This window comes from Aedes aegypti, chromosome 2, assembly GCF_002204515.2.
Source record: "Aedes aegypti strain LVP_AGWG chromosome 2, AaegL5.0 Primary Assembly, whole genome shotgun sequence".
NCBI lineage: Eukaryota > Metazoa > Arthropoda > Insecta > Diptera > Culicidae > Aedes > Aedes aegypti.
The window spans coordinates 437,647,795-437,661,730 of NC_035108.1; the positions used below are offsets into that span (position 1 = coordinate 437,647,795).

The 13,936-nt window shown below is 41.4% G+C and overlaps 1 protein-coding gene across 1 annotated transcript; it reads left to right on the plus strand.

Moving 5' to 3' along the window:
• Positions 1-342: 342 nt before the first annotated feature.
• Positions 343-8,641, plus strand: LOC5566987 (transcription initiation factor TFIID subunit 10). Its single transcript, XM_001651340.2, has 4 exons — positions 343-453; positions 508-666; positions 727-791; positions 8,315-8,641. Exons 2-4 carry the CDS (start codon positions 520-522, stop codon positions 8,544-8,546), a joined length of 444 nt encoding a protein of 147 aa, XP_001651390.1. The 5' UTR covers positions 343-453; positions 508-519; the 3' UTR covers positions 8,547-8,641.
• The last annotated feature ends 5,295 nt before the right edge of the window (positions 8,642-13,936 follow it).

Sequence of the window (13,936 nt, forward strand, 5' to 3'; positions counted from 1 at the left end):
GAATGTATACGATAAAACCCAAACACAACGAAGGTGGCCAATGGGTACGAATCTGGCTATAAATGGTTTTAAAATTGACTGACTTTTTGTCACTCGTCTTCTACATTATCTCGTGATTACTTCTATTTCATCCAGGAATTTTTGTTAGGGTAATTAAAATGTATTTTTTTATTTAAATTTTCAAATCACGTTTTCAAATTATTTTTGGAAATTTTCAATTTATGCCAATAAATGCCAAATTAGCGACAAACGCTGTGAGTGGAAGCGATTTCAAGCACGACAACTCAACACCGATTCCTCTGTGACCCTTGTCTCAATTTCCATTTCGTTCCTTCCTTCCAGAGCTCGAACGAAACGTCAAAAATAAAAACAAAAACTGCGTCTCGTCGTCAGTCGGTTTGTGAATTTTGGATATAATTTGTTTGATTCCTATTAAATCCAATTTTTAATCAAGTAAGTAGCCAAAATATTTGTTAAAACATCTGAACTCATACCTCCTCTTACCAGCAAACAGCAAGAATGGGCGACAACTTCGGAATCCACCGCGGACCGCCTAGCAAGAAACAATCAGCGGCTGCTGCTGCTTCTGGTGAAGGAAGTGAAGATCGCACTCAGGGTCAAATTCTGAGCGATTTCCTAGTCCAGCTCGAGGATTACACTCCCACGGTATGTTCCCTTTAAAATTGCTACCAACCATTCCGAGCTAATCATTGTTATTCTTTTTAGATTCCGGATGCGGTCACATCTTACTACCTGAACAGCGCCGGATTTGAAGCTTCCGATCCGAGAATGTAAGTTATAGATTTTCTCTTGTAGCGTATCTCAAAAAAATGTAGGGCTGGTGACTCCTTTTAGAAACGGGGTCTCTATTTTAATGTAAGTCTTCAAAGAGTCTATTTTTGATATAAGGTCTCTAAAGTCTTCTAGAGGTTCTAGACAGTAGAAACTAGTAATCCTTTATAAGGATTTAAAGGATCACTAGTAGAAACCTTCAAAGACTCTCACGCTTTTATTCTCTAGGAATCCCTAGGTACATCCCTTCCCTCTTTTGTAGAAAAAACTTGCAATTTGGAAACTGGATTGAAAAAGTAGTGATTGGAAATCAAGTGTAATGTGAATGTTGGGAAGTCACTACCAGGAGAATCCAAACGCCTTTTTAGTAGCCTGTAGTCAGCGCAGCTTTGAAGCTGAAAGTTTATTTTAAGCGATAGATTATCTCAAACCATACTTCTTTATAAAATAGTTCATCTTACGTTTATGTTTGTCCCTACAATTCTGGTGAACTTCCTAACGTAGTGCTGACTCCAACCGATCTATACTACAATAACAACAATGTCAATTGAGGCCTTATGCTATTTCGGATCTACTCACAGCTCCAATTGCGTACTAGTCGGATCGGGTTTATTCCAGCAATCCGTATGGCTAGCCGTGTGTCGCTCCAACTTCTAAATATGTTAAATTTAGTGGTAATATAATTACACTTTCACATATGGTCAAACCTGTCTGACGAGAATTGCTCCACAAACTCTAATTTGCTACTTGTAATTTATTCAATATTATAATTCACTTTAATAGTCCAAAATTACCTTCACTTGATTAGTCCAAAAATACCAGCTCATAACACGTTTGAACGATCTGTGGGGAGCACAACCCTGTGCATCCGTGGAGAGGGAGAGTAAGAAATAAACGAGTACGAAAGCGAGTCGTAAATTCAACCGCGAACAGAACAGCCGCAGAAAAAATTGTCATTGCAAAAGAAGAATAAAAGTTTCAGTTAATTAACTCCGCGAAAATTTATTTCGATTTCCGATCCGCCACATTGGTGACCCCGACGAACGAGTGTTGTTTACGGTAGTCGATTCGCAGTTCGGTTCGGTTTTCCGCGGAAGTGTTTCGTCAACATGATGGAAGGAGCAAACGACGCCATTTTGGGTGATCAACAAGTCGACCGGATTGCCGCCAGCGTAGCTGTGAAACTGCCAGATTTCTGGAAGAACGATCCAGATATGTGGTTCGCGCAAGCTGAAGCGCAGTTTGCGTTGGCAAACGTAACGAAAGATGAAACCCGGTTTTATCATATCGTTGCTAAAATAGACCAAACCGTGATCTGCCACATCGCGGATTTGGTAGCGAATCCCCCAGCGGCGGACAAGTACAAAGCGGTGAAAGAAAGATTGATTTCACGGTTTGCTCTTTCTTGGCAAGCGAAATTGGAGAGATTGCTCGGATCACACGATTTGGGAGACCTCCGCCCCACGCATTTACTTTCAAAAATGCAGGAGATGTCGGCTGGGCTAGCGGTAGATGAAAATTTGTTGAAGATGTTTTTCCTCCAGCGTCTACCGACGCATACTAGAGGAATCCTTTCCATTAGTGACGGAACCATCACGAAGTTGGCAGAAATGGCCGACAAAATGACCGATTACAGTCCGGCAAACATCGCCAGTGTCAACCAGCCCGTCGACACTATCGACGAATTGAAAACCCAAATTGCGGCCCTTACGGCTGAAATCAAGCGTATGAAAGTGCAGCCGCCGCGCCAACGTAGTCGATCCGTCTCAAGATCATCGTCAAGAGCTTCAAGCGGAGGAGTTTGCTGGTACCACCGGCAATATGGAAGCAACGCCCACCAGTGCCGAGAACCTTGTACGTTTTCTCCAAAAAACTAGTGCACGACCCACCTCATACGGCAGAGGTGGGTTGCCTACCGGCGAGCTGTCGTTTAGTTATCTTCGACAAGTCTTCCCAGAAACGTTTCCTGATCGACTCTGGATCGGACGTCTCCATTGTCCAGCGAGTAAAAGTGATCGGTGGACTGGCGAAATCCCTCTTGTATTACACGCAGCAATCGGCTCAAGCATAAAAACCTATGGACGAAAATGGTACTCCGTGGATTTAGGTCTTCGTCGAAAATACACATGGAGTTTCATAGTGGCGGATGTTAACATGGCTATTCTCGGTGCCGATTTCCTGGCAAGTCACGGCTTGATGATTGATTTGAAAAACAGATCGTTGATAGATAGTGTAACACGACTGCATTCAAGTGGTAATGTGATGGCTGCTGAGGTTCACGGGGTAACATCGGTCGAAGACAATCACCCGTTCCGCGACCTCCTCCTTGAATTTCGCGAGATCACCGTGCCTTCTTCCTTGCAACATTCCCGGATTACACACAGTGTGACCCATCACATTGTAACAAGAGGACCACCCGTAGCCAGTAAAGTTAGGCGGATGCATCCGGACAAAGTGCGAGCAGCGAAAGAGGAATTTCAAACAATGATCGACTTTGGAATTTGCAGGCCGTCTGATAGTTCCTGGGCAAGCCCCCTTCACTGCGTGCCAAAAAAGAATGGTCAGTTTCGTTTCGTCGGCGACTACCGGCAGCTCAACAAGGCTACATCTCCTGATCGCTACCCAGTGCCACACATACACGATCTGCTACATTCGTTGAATGGTAAGTCCATATTTACAACGTTAGACTTAGAGAGAGCTTACCATCAGATTCCCGTTGAGGAGTCCGATATTCCGAAAACTGCAGTAATAACTCCTTTTGGATTATTCGAGTTTACTCGAATGCAGTTTGGTTTGACCAATGCTAGTCAAACATTTCAACGATTTATGGACAAATTATCGACGATATCTGCATAGCTTCATCGTCGATTGAGGAGCACCGCCTACACGTTCGAACAGTGCTGCAACGACTGAAGCAAATGGGTTAGTATTGAACGTGTCGAAAAGCAAGTTCGCCCAAACTGAGGTTGAATGTCTGGGCTACGTAGTCAACAAAGATGGTATCCGCCCACTTCCCGAGCGTGTTAAAGCGGTCCAGGATTTCGGTCGTTCGACCACTGTGCGTGAACTCCGAAGATTTCTTGCCCTAATTAACGTATATAAGCGATTTATCCCCCACGCATCAAATATCCAAGGAGACCTGTGGGCGTTAATTCCGGGTAATCGGAAAAACGATACGAGGAAAATTCAATGGACTGACCACACTATCCAATGTTTTGAGAATTGTAAGCATTCATTCGGAAACAGCTCTTCTGTCATATCCAGATTCCAGAAAAAGACTTGGACTAATGATTGATGCATCTAACACGGCCGCTGGAGCCGTATTACAACAGCTAGAAGGGACGTCGTGGAAGCCACTAGGTTTCTACTCAGAGAAATTCAACGATGCCCAAAGGAAATATTCTACCTTTGGCAGGGAATTAACGGCCGTTCAATACTTCCGACATTTCTTGGAGGGGCGTGCCTTCACGATATTTACCGATCACCAACCGCTAACGCATTCATTATCCTCAACCTCGAATGCTCGACTACCACACGAAGAACGATATTTACGGTTTATATCCGAATTTACAACCGATATACAGCACATCAGTGGAAAGGACAATACTGTAGCGGATGCACTTTCCTGGATCGATGCCGTTTCCCACACGGTTGTCAATTTCGACGAAGTCGCAAAGGATCAGGAGAGCGACATTGAATTGAAGCAGTTGCTGAAATTAACGTCTACTTCGATGAAACTACAGAAAATAAATCTGCAACATTGCCGAACACCTGTATATTGCGACAATTCGATTTCGAATCAAGTACGACCGTACGTCCCCCTGAAACATCGGCACACTGTTATGGAAAAGCTACATGGTTTGTCCCATCCAGGCGTGCGCTCAACGAAGAAACTGATTTCTGATCGGTTTGTTTGGCCGTCCATGAAGAAAGACATTGGTAAGTTTGTTAAGACCTGCTTAGTTTGTCAGCGTTCAAAGGTGTCACGCCATACAGTTTCCCCGCTTGGCAGTTTTGATATTCCAAAATCACGATTCCGCCACATGCATATAGACCTAGTGGGTCCACTACCACCATCTAATGGTTGCCGTTATCTGTTAACTATGATTGATCGATTTACTCGGTGGCTAGAAGCAGTTCCCCTGGAGAATATGACTTCAAATTCTGTGGCGGAGGCTCTTTGTTCCACGTGGATTTCTAGATTTGGCAGAGGCGTCGCGTCCACATGTGCAACATGTGCACTGCACAGGTGGCAAATCGCTCATCATAACAACCTACAATTTCTACAAACTATTGAAGTACGATTCTTTAATTCTCTCAATAAAATTTAGCCTATTTCAATTATCTTTATCATTGATCATCGCCATTATCACCTTTCAAAATATTTGTTGTTATATTTTTGCTATTCAAATTAAATGCAAAAGCTGTTTGGTGCGGCGCGAGATCTGTGCCCTAATTTTCCCTACGCGCTCAGTGCGATGCATGCTACGCAACACTTTATTCCACGCTACACGTTGCTGCTGTGACGATGAAACCCAACGTGTGCATTCTCATCGGGAGACGCGTTGCCTTTCGTCGTACACACAATTCTCTATATGTGGTAGAATGTTTTTTGCACTACAAATGCCAGTGTGTAAGTAGCCAAAGCGTCCACTCTGGCCGGTGCACAGTCTTGCCACATCGATCTGTGCGAGCGTGCGGTGGGGAGACAAGAGACAGATCAATCCACGAGAGAGATCCGTTTTGCTTGCTCTCTTTTTTCCTTCGCGCTTTCAACATCACCACGCTTGTGGTGTGGTGGAGTACTGGCTTGATTTTTTGGACGGCTGATGGTAAGAAGTTTCTGTAAGTTTGAGACTCAGGGCCCGCGCGTTATTTTTTTGTACAATACTGGTAAAGAACCTCGCTTCCAGCATACAGTATTAGCGCGGTGGTACTTGTGATGGTCAATCAGAAGACAATCAGAAAATGAATTCAAAAGCGGTCGTGCCCTCCGTACCGTCATCGTCAGTATAACGCTTGTGGTGTGGTTTAAAAGCGAACAATTTTCTTGATGCGTGCACCAAGTACACGAAGCGAACGATCTTGTATTAATTCTATGTTAAAATATGTGGGTTATGATCATTAAATCTATATTGCAATATTAGTTAGAATACAGTGCTTTATAAATCGAAACTGATGACCCGCATAATTTGAATTATTTTCATATGCAATTTTACAATTTCCCCATAATGATAACTAATCGTTAAAATAGAAAAAGTGAAAAAATAAAACTAAACAACCCGATTAGCATCTGCAATCATAAATGTTTTTAATCGACAGATAGACTAGAAAAAAATTATATTTGAAAACGAAGGTTAGTAAAGATTGATTATACATTTTATTACCTTAGAAAAAAAAAGTTTGAATCCAAGGTGTACCTAATAATGACATATATAAAAGACACTAATGTTGTTTCCGTTTTTATGAACTGGGTCGGTTATCAACACATAAATAAACCAACGTTAAGCAAATTGTAGTTCGGTCGAACTTGAATCGGGTTGGGGTTGAAACTGTGGTTCAGAACAGGTTGCGCCAGTTCCAACCTAGGTTCAAAAACGATTTCGACATAAATTAGATGTGCACAGGTTGATAATTAGGCCACGCGACGCCTCTGAGATTTGGAACACCCGAGTCGATTACAAGTGATCAAGGCAGGCAATTCGAATCGGAGCTTTTCGCTGTATTGAATCGGATTTTGGGAATCAATCACATTCGTACCACTGCATATCACCCGGAGGCAAATGGTATGGTAGAGCGATTCCACCGCACGTTAAAAGCAGCAATCATGACAACGAACTCTAAACATTGACATCAAAACCTTCCGTTAATTCTTCTGGGTTTGCGAGTAGCTTACAGAGAAGATTTAAAATGCAGTTCAGCAGAGTTAGTGTATGGCCAAAACCTCAGGATTCCAGGAGAATTTTTCGACGAAGCTCGTCCCGACGCTAATCGAACGGAGTTTGCTCAGCAACTACAGCGATCGTTTCTTCAGATCAAAGCCCCTGCTGCATCGAACCATGGAAAGCGGAGCGTATTCGTTAGTAGTGACTTGAAGTCTTGCTCACACGTGTTTTTTAGAATCGATTATGTTAAGAAACCCTTGCAACATCCATACGAAGGCCCATTCGAGGTCTTGAAACGACAAGATAAATTTTTTGACTTGCTGATTGCTGGTAAACGCCAACGGATCTCTGTTGACCGGCTAAAACCAGCCTTTATGTGCAGTCCAGAGATCATCGAGCACCTTCCTGATGACAACAAAGTTAAAGTAACACCATCAGGACATCGCGTACGATTCCTGGTGTAACTGGGGGGAGGCTGTGGGGAGCACAACCCTGTGCATCCGTGGAAAGTTGGAGAGTAAGAAATAAACGAGTACGAAGGCAAGTCGTAAATTCAACAGCGAACAGAACAGCCGCAGAAAAAAATTTTATTGCAAAAGAAGAATAAAAGTTTCAGTTAATTAACTCCGCGAACATTTATTTCGATTTCCGATCCGCCACAGATCTATGCTCCATATGACATATAGCTATGCTCCTTTTCATACGCCGCTGACAGATGATAGACGTCAGTTTGCGAGATCTCGGTAGTCACACTACCCAGAATCGGTCGCACAGTGGATTCGACGACAGTAAATCTATAACTTTTTGTGTTTAGTTTATCTTCCGTGGTGCTTTCTTTGCTTCATTATCTGGTTTTTACTACCGCTGAAAAAGAGCCATCTGTTGCCTTTTCAGTTATGAATATCGCCCTGTTATAATTTAGATTTTAAGGTGACGACGCATCGAATCCAAATCTCAAATTTCCAAGAGCACAAATCTAGAGAACCAGACAGCGGTTCGAGTTGAAAACTTAATCGATTGGTCACACGCTGGTGTTTAGTTCTCTAGATTCATGCTTTTGAAAATTTGAGGTTTGGCTTCGATGGATCTTTACCTTAAGTGTTGTATATTTGAATTTTGATGCACGAATATGAAGTTGGATCAATTTTAGAAACAAATTCAATACTTTTCTATTATTCCAAAGATCTTCTTCTTCTTGGCATTAACGTCCCCACTGGGACGGAGCCGGCCACTCAGCAAGGTGTTCTAATAGCACTTCCACAGTTATTAACTGAGAGCTTTCTTTGCCTAAGTTGCCATTTTCGCATTCATATATCGTGTGGCAGGCACGATGATACTCTATGCCCAGCGAAGTCAAGGAAATTTTCATTACGAGAAGATCCTGGATCAACCGGGAATCGAACCCAGACACCTTCAGCATGACTTTGCCTAGTAGCCGTGGACTCTAACCACTCGGCTAAGGAAGGCCCCATTATTCCAAAGATGGAAGTAAATTGAAACAGTTTATGATTGTCGAACAATACATGACACTTATGTCTTTCATTATTCATACACTATTTTGAATTCGATATGTCATTTGCTAGTTTTTACCAACGAACATGAATTTACTATACCTACCTACTGTTTTCTATTTCCAGTGTCCGTCTGATCTCGATCGCCGCCCAAAAGTTCATCTCGGACGTGGCCAACGATGCGCTGCAGCACTGTAAAACACGGACGAGCAACGCTCCCAGCTCGGGGCACGGATCGTCCAAGAACCAGAACGCCAAGCTGTCCAAGGATCGGAAGTACACGCTGACGATGGAGGACCTGCAGCCGGCATTGAACGATTATGGCATTACGGTGCGCAAGGCGCACTATTTTGTTTAAGGGTGGTGGCTGCTGGATACGGGTACGGATTTGACGAATTCATGTAATGAGAGCAGAATAAAATAAATCATTGATGTTTATTTCATGGAATGAGATTTGCGATTGTAATTGATTTCTTCATGAAAAGTGAATGAAATAACAATAACTCTAGTACAATATGTGTTATTTACACACTATTTTTATCGAAAACTGTAAAAAAGTATCAGTAATTTCTGCAGGAAATTTATTAAAAATTTCCTTTAGAAATATTTCACGAATTTTTTCAAAAACTTTAAGGGTACATCCCTGTGGGGTTGTACGAACTGGTGACGTAGGACCACGATGGTTAATTTAACTGAATTTGATGTCGTTCTTGTTGCTCGTTTTGACTTCATATTGATTTCAGTGCTCGAAACTTTCGTAAATATTTATGCAGCCAAGTGTACGTTCAATCATGTCCCAAATATACATTATCTTTATCCGGTGAATTCGTCATATTTATCTATGAAAATGTGAAATTTCACTTCAGGTTGTGTGATCATTATATTAGTAACCTCCTATGAAATATATGGTAGCATTGGAAAGAACAGTAGTGGTTGAGGCTTGTTCAGCATGCTGAAGCAAAATCTAAGTAATTCTAATTAAAGAATATTTAACAGCAATATGTCTATGGACCTGTGCACGAGTTCACCCGTTGACGTTTGAGCGGTGCCGTGTTATTTACGTGACCATAGCAACCAATGAATTTGGCACCGCTCAAACGTCAACTTAATGAACACGTGCATTGGTCCATAGGCTAGGGGAAGTGGTTCACCTAGCATGAATGAGGGATGAACTTATCGCTGAGAAAAAGTAGATTTTGTATGAAATTTGACAAGTATTTGAATGACAGATTCATCCTTGTTCATCCACTTCTCCTAGCCTATAGGAAGTTAATCGAGGATTATAATGAAAGCTTCAGTCATCGCTTTGTTGTTATGGTTTGAGAGAAATGGCTTGGCAATGTGATAAATAAATTTTGGAAATATTACTCTATTAACTCTCTTACACACATTTGGCGGCTCTGAAAAGAGCCAAAGGCTTTGTTAGCTCGGATGCTGTCATAGATGAATCGCACTACAGGATTTTATCAGTTGATTGCCATGGTTAAACGAAGAGTTCCCAACGCAAGTGTAGAAATTTGTATAAGTTCCCTGCTTATAAGACGAAGCAGTTGAATGTTTCGTGGTGTGGATGGCACACATCAGCAACAGGTATTAGATCACACGGCTGAAGTCGAAATCTGAAAACGTAGCTTAAGTTTGAAATCTTGAGCGATATCACAAGCCGAACGCTCGATTTGTCTAATAATAGTAGTAATGATGCCTAACGAGCTTGATTCTTGACTGCACCACAGATGAGTTTATCACGAGCCGAAATCTCATAAACCAGATGCTGATCAACAGCTCAGCAGGCTTCTGGCTACGAGGTGCTCCTCGCTAAGCAGGTTCGGAGGAGCTCTTACCAGCTCGAAAGCGAAAATGGAATGAAACCGAATCCAGCGAAGGAAGCATGCTTTAAACCCTTAGATTAGCAGATGATGCTCCTCCCATTCGTGCTCTTCTCTTCTAGTCGACCAATCTGGAAAATGGGTATGTGCCAATAATGTGTTGGGCTAAGAATTACTTGAAAATTGCGGAAAATGATAATGCGTGAGAAATTGATCAAACATGAATAGTTGGAAATTCTCTAGCTATCTATTGATAATCAATAGTTTTCTTTAGTATGAAGGTGAATTTCTGATTAATGGGTGCCAAAATGATGAAAATTGTTCAAACAGAATTTCTCTTGAAAACCATTCTAAATATGTCGCAGTTTTGTTACATTTGATCATTTTCATAATCGAAATGCTCCCATAAAATATGGCAAATCAAAGACACTGTTGGAAACGCCACTCTAGTTTACAATCGTTGTGAAATGTTGAGCACTCACCCCGACGGCACAGCAGCAGCGTCCACGAATAGTCAATTATTCATGACAAATTAAATTTTGTACGAAGCTGTGAGATTGATTGAGGAATATAAGATGTAATAAGGTCGGAAATATTATTCCTTCAACTCTTTTCCACAAATTTGATGGCCCTGACAAGGGCCGATGGCTTTCTTAGCCTCGATGCGGTTACAGATAAATAGCACTGCGGGATTGATCAGTTGATTGCCATGGTTCGTGGATGGCGCTCAACAGCAACGGGTAGTGGATCACCGGGCACAAGGCGAAATCTGGAAACGATGCTCACTCTTGAAATCTTTAGCGATTTCATAAGTCCGACGCTTGATTCGCTGCTCTTTTCTCTTCGGATCAGCAACTCTGGGGGTTTCTGGTGTTTGGCTCCTAACGGGCTTGCTTCTTGAACACCGATCACCAGACGCTGGATCGCTAGCTTGAAGGTCAGCAGGTGCGGACGTCGCTGCACAGGATCGGAGGAGCTTTTGCCAGCTCGGAAGTAGAAACGGAATGAAACCGAATACCCTTAGATTAGCAGATTATGCTCCTCCCATTCGTGCTCTTCTCTTCTAGTCGACCAATCTGGAAAATGGGCACATACCCAATAAAGTGTTGGGCTTAGAATTACTTGAAAATTGTGGAAAATGATAATGCGTGAGAAATTGATCGAATATGAATTGTTGGAATGCTTGACATTTACTAAATATTCTACAGTTAGCTATTGATAATCAATAGTTTTCTTTAGTATGAAGGTGAATTTCTGATTGATGGGTGCCAAAATGATAAAAATTGTTCAATCAGAATGTCTCTTCAAAACCATTCTAAATATGTCGCAGTTTTGTTACATGTGATTATTTTCATAATCGAAGTGCTCCCATAAAATATGGCAAATCAAAGACACTGTTGGAAATGCCACTCTAGTTTACAATCGTTGTGAAATGTTGAGCACTCACCCCGACGGCACAGCAGCAGCGTCCAAGAATAGTCTCAAATTGTCGTGTCATCAATTATTCATAACAAATTAAATTTTATACGAAGCTGCGAGATTAATTGAGGAATATAAGATGTAATAAGGTCGGAAATATTATTCCTTCAACTCTTTTCCACAAATTTGATGGCCCCAACAAGGGCCGATGGCTTTCTTAGCCTCGATACAGTCACAGTTCGTGACGTGGATGGCGCACAACAGCAACGGGTTGTGGATTCCCTTGAGTCGAAATCCGGAAACGATGCTTACTCTTGAAATCTTGAACGATTTCACCAGTCCGACGCTCGCTTAGCAGCATCTCCTCGGATCAGCAACTCTGGGGGCTTCTGGTTTCTGGTTCCTAAAGGGCTTGCTTCTTGACCACCGATCACGAGACGAAATCTGGAAGCGCGGATAAATTTGCGGCGGCGATGGCGATGGCTTGGACGCTTCTCCGAGCGGCAGTAGTTCGCCGCTCGGAGAAGTGCCCAAGCCATCATCATCGTATTTGGCATGTCAACAATCATTACATTTGAACTAATTCTACTAAAAGTAAGTTAAAGATGCATATATGTTTCAAAAATTTTAAAATACATATGTTTTTTAGAAAAACTAAACGGAGAAATGGCATTTTTGCTTTATCTCTTACAACACTGTGTCCTAAACTCGTGAAATATCCTAAAATCTTAAAAATCTTTTTTATTTCAAAAATCTGTGATCTGTGATCACAGATATCTGTAGGAAAAAACAGGAAAAAATCTGTGTAATTAGAGATAAATATGTGTATGTGGCATCACTGGGTGCAAACGCAAAAAGAGAATGACTCGCCCGATCGTGTTCACAGTCAGACCGCAAAAAGAAGACTGAGGGAAGAAGCAGGGACCCGTTTGCTTTTATAGTGGGAAGCGATACCGTCGAAAAATGCTCGAACGTGATTGGTTGGATAAGAAAGAGGTCAACATTTATCAAATTTTCAATAGTTAAAGAACAAAATTCACTTATCGGATATATATCTTACAATGTGTAGATACATTTCTGATCGAATGATACTAAAACCGTAATACTTGGTTCATAAACAACTGAGTTATTAACGTTCAAAATCTCTTCTAATTTCGTTACATGTCTCATTTTCCGTACTTTTAAAGTGCACCCCAATATAGGAAACAAAGACGTAATCCTACGTCAAAAATTCTTCATCATATATGACTATGAGCCGTTTTACGAGACGTTTTGGAACAGCTGATCGTCACTGCGGCGTCAATTGGGTCCTAAAATTTGTAATGAAATCTTGTTTTTATTTAATAACACGAAAAAGCATGTTACTGTAATTACTTTAGCAATTTTTCCCGCTCAAATAATGGCTATATCATGTTTAAACTTTAATTTAAAAATTTGGTCCATAAATGAACCTTGACACTTTTGATCATGTTTGACGTTCGCTTAGTCGACAAAAACACCACAGGGGTTTTAGTTCGACCACTGGGGTTGTTCCTATCTGACATTTCGTAAGTGACACGGAAAACAAAATACACCCAAAATTTGAGTTTAAGTCAAAGGATGTGACAAAATCTAATAAAAAAATTTTTGGGCTTAAACCAACGGAAAACATTAGAAAATTGAGTAAACATGTGTTTTTGGCCTAAACTTAAGCGTTTGGCACTAAAATTGGGACAGGGCTTTAGGACCCAATTGACAGGAGACCTGGGGTTTTGTTTTGATAAAATCAAGCGTGATTTTCAACAACGTCTCATCTTATTGAACACGGACATGGAGAAAATAAAAAAAAGAGATCCTAAAATGTTCGTTACTGCAACATTACACCTAATTATTGTATCAGCTACCTCTTTGTTATTTCACATAAAAAGGCAAATTTGTGATCAGAAATATTTAAATAAATATTCTCCATTCAAGTTTTCGCCTGTGTGAAAAGCTACGCTAGAAATGCGCATAGTCATCAACCATCATCTTCGAAAAAACTGATGACGATGATTGAAAAGGTGAACTTTAATCCCAGGTCTCCTGTCATTTGACCAGCTTCGTAAAAAGGCTCATAGGGACTATAGGGAACTGTCTACTAAGGGTTCATTCAAATATTACGTAACGCAAAAATTGCCAATTTTAGACCCCCTCCCTCCCCCACGTAACAGCTTTTGTATGAACAATTTTAAATTTTTGTATGGGCCGTAACACTATGCTAGACCCCCTCCCTCCCCCTGTTGCGTTACGTAATATTTGAACGATCCCTAAGGGACCGACCCTACTTCGATTCAACGTAGATACCAAACGGTTTGCATTTTGTAACCCTATTCCACTTCGTCAAGGAATGCATTGAAAGCGAACCGAACAACAACAAAGCATTAGACTAGACGCCATTTTTGAAAGCTACTTTGGATTGGAAAGCTCACTCTCGCACTCTCTCATCGTTATCTATTTCTGACGCTTTCCATGCTGATCGAATACT

Bases quoted from the DNA above. Each gene is read 5' to 3' on its own strand.
- LOC5566987 (XM_001651340.2), top strand. From the start codon at position 520: ATGGGCGACAACTTCGGAATCCACCGCGGACCGCCTAGCAAGAAACAA. The intron at 667-726 runs GTATGTTCCCTT...TATTCTTTTTAG, and splicing joins TCGAGGATTACACTCCCACG to ATTCCGGATGCGGTCACATC. The intron at 792-8,314 runs GTAAGTTATAGA...TTCTATTTCCAG, and splicing joins GAAGCTTCCGATCCGAGAAT to TGTCCGTCTGATCTCGATCG.